Source organism: Apaloderma vittatum, unplaced genomic scaffold (genome assembly GCF_000703405.1).
Source record: "Apaloderma vittatum isolate BGI_N311 unplaced genomic scaffold, ASM70340v1 scaffold7311, whole genome shotgun sequence".
NCBI lineage: Eukaryota > Metazoa > Chordata > Aves > Trogoniformes > Trogonidae > Apaloderma > Apaloderma vittatum.
Window position 1 is genome coordinate 90,790 of NW_009697334.1, and position 7,136 is coordinate 97,925.

At 39.9% G+C, this 7,136-nt stretch overlaps 1 protein-coding gene across 1 annotated transcript in view; it reads left to right on the forward strand.

Moving 5' to 3' along the window:
• SLC7A11 (solute carrier family 7 (anionic amino acid transporter light chain, xc- system), member 11) overlaps window positions 1–4,333 on the forward strand; it is a 55,382-nt gene extending 51,049 nt beyond the window's left edge. The window contains exon 12 of the mRNA XM_009877605.1: window positions 4,266–4,333. Coding sequence (XP_009875907.1) covers window positions 4,266–4,333 — 68 coding nt within the window. The remainder of the gene's footprint in view (window positions 1–4,265) is intronic.
• Window positions 4,334–7,136: the final 2,803 nt, after the last annotated feature.

A 7,136-nucleotide genomic window follows, 5' to 3' on the forward strand; every position in this document is an offset into this window, starting at 1 on the left:
AGGTTGGACTAGATGATCTCTAAGGTCCCTTCCAGCCTAGGCCATTCTATGATTCTATGATTTTTGTACCATTTCTGAAAGTTTTTGAAAGCACTTGTGGAAGTTCTGATGTATTGCACGGGGGTTAGTTGGAGCATTTCAATTAGGAAGAAGTCAGTAGCACTTAATGCGGCTCCCTGTTCTTCTCTTTATTAGTTATTCAGCATGATAGGTTTCCAAAATGGAGGCAATTTTCAAAATGTGAAACATGAGTGTAGGCAAAGTCTTTGAGAAATGATGGACAACTTATTAGACAAAGCTAAAAGAAAATCTGTTTGTGGTAAAAGAAAAACTCAGCCCATCAAAGTTTTAAACTAAAAATAGTTTATTTCTATAGGTGCTGAATCAAAAATGCATATTCTGTGCTTAAATCTTAAAGAATTATTTAAAATGAGCAGCTTATAATAAAAGAATGTGGTGGTTTTTTTAATAAGTATGTTGTTATAACATTTTCTTTTTTATTTTCTCTATAGCAATACAGGTTATACAGTTGTATCCTATCTGTTATAGGATTTATGAGTTTCCCTCTCAGTTCATTCTGGCAAGTCCATAGACATTGGGGCAGAAAATATTTACAGAAAAACATGTCAGTTTAAGGCCATCATACTCTAGTCATCTTAATTTTATATGCATAGTGCTCTAAATTACTTGCAGTGTCCTGAGAAGGGGTAGAAAGCGCCAGCACGAATGAAAACAGCTGTATGCAAAAGGATATTCGACTAAATAGTTGGAGTTTTGTCTGTTTATAGTTTCTCAGCCTTGACATTTAGGGACTTGGAAATTTTCCCTTATCAAACCTGGGAGATTTTTTGGCATTTTCTGTGAAGTCTCAGAGGTTTTGGAATACAGTTACTTGAATCTCTGGCCACAGGATGCCAGTGTTGAACTACATTACTTGGGTGAGAGTTAAAAAAAAAATATTCTCTTTAAGGTAGACTGGGTAGATGTGGGGATTTTTCTGTCAGCTGTGACAACAAAGGTGAATCTTCTAGCTTTTCAAATAACACAAAGTTCTCCTAGAAAGAACGCCTTTGCCTGGGTAATAGCGATGGATGGACACGGGTACCGGCTCAGAGGGTAAAGCAGTGTGTGCCAGCCAGTGGGTGAAACAGCTTGTTTATTTTGCAATTATTATTCCCAAAATAACAACAGCAGTGACAGAAATGCTGATGGCTCTGGTGTGGAGCAGTGTGGAGATTTACTTGTTAAATATTTTTTTTAATATTATTTTTTTTTCTCGGAAGAAGCAATAAACCTTCTGTGTGGAGTCATTAAACTGGCATTATTTTGTGAGTGTTAAGGGAGCTCTATTGTATAGCCCGAGAGCATTTTCCGAAAGTGTTGAACGAGGATAAATTCACTTAAGGTACCTCTGTGAGATATGGAAAGGTCACTGGGCAGCAGCAAGCCAAATTTTCTAACCTTGAAACAATGCGCATTTAGGTGTTTATGGGCGTCAAAGAGGAGTTCCAGACACGAGGTGAAGGACAACACCAAAAAATGGGATTGTCATTTAAGAGGCAGACTTTTGCCGGATTAATGTGATACCTTTGGGAGAATGCAATGAATCCATTCTCCTTGGACTTCAAGCCAGCATTTCGTGTAGGACCACAGCACGAGTCAAAGCCTGTTAGTCTGAACATGGCACCGTGTGAACAGGACTGTTCCCGGGCTGCTCCATCTGCACAGCTCAGCTCATGAAGAGTGGCTGTGGGGGCTCTCTTTACCCGTTTGCAAAGTCACCTTGTTGGGAAACTCGTGTTTCGGAGATGAGAGGTGACCGCTGCTCATAAACCCAGTGTGGAAGATGTGTTGTTTAAATAAAGGATGGCACTGGTGCAGAGACACACGGGTACAGACAAGCCCCGTGTAAGATCAGGCTGGATGTGCACAATAGGTTTTGTAAGGGTCAGAGCAGAGGGGTGCTGAGCAGCCAGAATGAGTATTGGGATAAAAGACGCAGCCTGAAGTTGAATAAATTTAAATTTCAGACTGGTTACAGTAGCGGAGTCCTCCAATAGATTACCCAAGAAATCCTTCTTTGAGCCTGAACGTCTTTGTTGTGTATGTTCTGACTGTCCTTAATGGCATTTACATTGCCCATTCTCCTTACGAAATTACTGTATAGAACAAAAGGTAACTTCACAGTTTGTGGGGTCAATAGGGTCTGGGTGGTATTTTGCAGTGAGACTAACATTTTATTCTTTCCTCTTCCAAAGAAATTTTGCCGCAGCACCAGATGTGCTGAGACAAATCATTTTCAGCTAGTACAGGCTTCATTTGACCTCTACTTTCCTGCTTTTTTGTAGAACTAATGTGAAAATGAAAAAAAATCAAGCCTAGCAAATCCTACGAAGCAGATCAACGTGTAAAAGGATGCAGCACCAGCATGAGAATGCTTGTATTTAGGCTTCCTGCATTGAAAACCCAACCTTAGACTCATATTTAAAACATCTATTTCTTTACAGTAGATTGAATTGTGAGGAGCTTAAAAGTTGAATCCTGCTTTTTTCTCACCCTGAGCCCATGCTGGAGAAGATATGTTTCTATAACAAAATGTCTCTTTCAGGGTTATTTGCTAACATTGGAGGACGACACTTGCTCGTTCAGGACATAGTATTATGTGCTCAGTTTGCTTCTCTTTGTCGAGTTTGTGATGTTGGGATCTGCAGGAAATCATTTCAGTGTTTTGCTGTCGCAGATTTCATGTCCGGTCTTACACATATGCAGTAAATTGCTGCTTCCTTTCCTCATGGAAGTTTTAGGGGGTGCGTATGGAGATACCACGTCTGTGTTCTGTTATATAGGTTGTCCCCTAGGACCTATTTACTGTCAGTTCTCCTCTTGAAAGGGAAAATTAGGATTCAAAATTGGCAGGAGAAAGTCATCTTTATTGTTGTGGTAGGTTGTCTCGTTAGAAATGTGAAGCTAGTCCTGTAATTTCAGGTGCTGCTCAGAGCAGACAATATAGAGATACTAGGAACGGATTGGAACATTTTTTTGGAGAGGGGAAATACCCCTTACCCTATCTTATCATGAGTATATCACAACGAAAAGCAACTAAGCAAGCACCTCAGTCACCTCCAGCTGGTCTGATTGCTCCTCTGTGGTTGCATCCCAGAACACGGAACACAACTCCCGCTGGAGATGGAGGAGTGGGCAGCCGCCTCCGCTGTAGCGAGAGCAAGGTCTTGCCGCAGGTCGCTCAGTCCAGTTTGTGGAACAGGACGTGAAAATCCCAGCCAGCTCTCAAGATGCCTCGGCTTTCCCTCTGCTGCTGTGCTTTTTTCCATGAGCCATTACACCGTAGCTCAGCTTGACAGCAAGCCTGGTGTATTTCTTCTTCCTTTGCTCAGCCTCAAACATAGATAGAAGTGGTGGGATGGCAGGGGGGAAGCCCTGCTGACTTTCGGCTGCTGGCTTTCCTCCTGTCCTTCACCCTGGTCACACTCAGCTGGGTAGGGGAGGGAGATGGGGGAAAAAATGCAGTCCCTGGTGACTCTGAGCTGCTCTGACCCCATCAGTTAACAGACCAAGGGCAACCTGGCTTAGTGCTGAGCTGGTGACCTCCAGAGAGAAGAGCAAAAAATGTAGAGTCTGCCTTAGACAGGAGAGCAGGAAAGCAGTTTCAGTTCGTATCTTGTGACTTGCACTGTTTTACCCTCCTCGCTTTACACTGGCGTAAATGCTGACATGTCTTACCAGACAAGGAAAATCAGAACTTTCTCTCACAACAGCAACTCCTTGTTTAAAATGAGTTACTAAAAAAAATATGACAAGCAGAAGGGATGGTAGGAGAATATTCTTCTGCTATTCTGTATGTCAATGAACTGTGCCATTTATGAATCGGTACCCTAAAAGCAAAAGCACCAAAGGCACTAGAAGGAAATTAATGTCCAGAATGACAAAAAGACAGCGTGAATTTTCTTTGAATGTGTGACATCCTTAGACCTGTGAAGCTTTGTAATCAGTTTCCTTTTATTTTATTTTTATTTTTAAGTTTTTCCTTAGGCAGATCTTGGCACAGCTGAATTAACTTGTTTGAATGCTTTCAGACTTTTATTTCAATGCTGTAGATTGGTTAAAATGAAGGAGTTGTGCAGAGTAGTCATGCTTTAAGATAGCCTTTACAGGCAAGCAGATCTTTATTGAACAAGATTATATCTCTATACCCTGTCATTATTACTGTATATGCATTTCCCATGTGTATGCTTTTGTCTTTGCAGACAAGGTCACTATAATATTACAAATCCTCTTGGAAGTCATCCCATCAGAGGAAGACCAGAAATCATGATCTTGGTGTACAACTTTTTGGCTTGATGTTTCATTTCGACCGGAGGAAGAGGATTGGGAGACTTCTCCTCCTACCTAAAGTTCTGCAAAGTAGAGGAACAAGTCACAGCTGGGACAGCTACCGAGCAAGTCAGCTACCAGAACTGTATTTTTATGACACTGCAAGATTTTTCTTTTTTTATTTGGTTGGTTTATATGTAGAAAGCAAGAGCTTGTGCTACAAGGGAACTAACGTCTTCACTATTTCTTTTGTTGCAGCGTCATTTTTTTTTAACAAAACTGTAGGTTTGTCAAACTAGCATTTTGGTTGCGTTGTCACTGAAAATAGGTTTAAGCAATGTGTAATAGCTGGGTGTACTGTGAAGAGTGTGTCCTGCTTGTTGTCCCTGAAGAACCCAACTCTCACCAGAGAAAGGGTGAGATAAAGCCCTGCTGAGTCCCACTTACCAATGTTCTTCCCGTCACTCCATTTGGCAGCTTGATTTGATGTCTTTTGGCTCACCAGGAGACCCAGCACACGGATGCAGAAGCACAAGAGTTTCCCCACCTTTTTGTGGTGGCAAGTAACAAGTTCCTTTCATTCCAGAGATGTTGTATTATAGTCAATGGGGGAAGTCTTCTGGGAACTAATGTTTCTGCCAGTGGGGCAGGACCAGTAATTTCACACACGTTAGGTTTTCTACCAGTTCAAGTTTCTACACTAAATTTTCTAAAGTTTTCTGGAAATTACTATGTTTTTTACTAGTGTTTGTGTACATATGTAAAGGAAACTGACTAATCGCCTTTAAACGAGTTCAAACATTTTAGTGCAACCTCTGTTGCTGTATGAGTATTATCTGTCTGGAAGCATAGGGACCTGAAGTTTTCAGAGAGGCAAACCTGATTATAAGATTTTACATTATTGTTGGTGGGCAGAAATGTGGGAATACTGTATAGACATGGCAATAAATGCAGTACCTTTTTGTGCATAAGGTAGAGTGCAAGCTACAGCAGATATGTTGACTTGAGTAAGATATGTGCCTAGTCTGTGGGCTTTTCATTCAAGCATACCCCAATTAACTGAGCTTTGAAACACCGAGGAACAGCTTCTCTGCCAACGTTGTCTTCCTAGTTTTATCTCGGCAGAAACAGAGAAAGGCTGTCAAAACTAAGCAAATCAAACAAAATTCGTCTTCAGAATTATGTTTGGGCTGAGAATTTGCTCAAATACGAGCTCTTTTTAAGATAATTGTAGATAAAGAAAATTTTTAATGCTTAGAAATTCAGTTTTATGCTGTTAGTCAAAGACTACTCAACCTTAAGATTAAGGGCTTTTAATCACTCCATTAAGAATATAATGCTTAAATATTCAATGCACTACTTTGAGCTGTTTTCTATCAGCAAGTCATATGTTTCATGAAACTTTTGTGGAACTAAGCAACGTGAAACTTCCTAAATTGGGAGAAGAGCACAACTGGTAGCCAGACCACTACAGTAAAGGGAGACTGTGTTGTATATGTGTTGTACATATTCAGAATATCTACCTTGCTAAGGGTGTACAGTAAAATGTCTTGTATTTCTATGATGGCATTTAATAGAAATGGGGAAATGGGAGTTACTGGTTGTGTAGAAAAGCAGTAATTTAATACACAGAAAACATTTTGTAAACAACCGTTTTCTTTAAGTGTTTTTTGTTTACACTAACTTAAAGTATTATCTGAAATTTTTTTAGGCAAACGTGTTGAGAGAGATTTTTATGTTAACAGTGCGTGTGTTTCATTACTATTTCCATTCTGGTCAGAATTCTGCTTTTGAGGCCATCTCCTGCCATCCCAAATCATGAGGGTTTGGCCTTGTGTTATCATGGAGCATCTTCAGAGCACCCAAACTGCATTTCTCTCTGATAAAAATAAACTGCCTGGTGCCTTGTGGAAGGGTACCCAACACGCTCCTCCGCTAAGGGATGCTGTGGGCATGGGGTCCCACCAGCGCTAGTCCGGAGCAAAACCTCCTGAACATCTGATGGTGTGGGTGCCAGGTTTTCAGCACCAACTCTTTCATTCCACGTATTCGCTCCTGTCGTGCCATATTACTTGAATGTTTAAGTGTTAACTTGTAGAAATAAAGAGGCTCTGTAAATATAACTGGATGTTGCTTTATTTTCCCGTCGTGGACTTTAAAGTTTAGAAATGTTTCTGAAGTTTGATTCAGTGACCATATTTTACTAGTTTTGTTTAATATAAAGAGTTCATTTGTCCCAAGGGGAAACCCTACGACTCGTAGATTTCAGAAGCTGTATACTTTTGGAAGAAAACAAAAATTACCTGCAGAACAAAAAGCTATATTTTGGAAAATGCACGAGGGTTCTAATTTTGGGTTTCATTTCTTCAGCATGTACAGTCATAACACACAATACTGTAATTGAGTTTTCACCATGTTATAAAAGTCAGTATCAAGGACATTTATTACACCTGGAATTGAAACATATCCTCACCAATGAAGGAAAAACAGGTTACAAATTTTTTATAAATAATTCAGTTATATTTTGAGACTTTCTCAAGAGTATTGTCTTCAAAGTCATAAATGAAATTATTTTAAAGTAAAGGATAAGCTTTATACATAATTTTTTTTTATTAGAGCCAGGAATAGCCAGGCCAGTGAGACTACTGCTGTGGAAAACTTTAGTGATCCTTAATTTTTTAAAATTTTTTTCCTTGCTCTTTGCACCTTTTTATCAAGTGGCTTCTGTCAGAACATTTGTTTCTTTTTGTTCAGGTGGATACTACTGTTTTTCTTCTTTGAATCTGTTGCTTTTCTGTGGTATA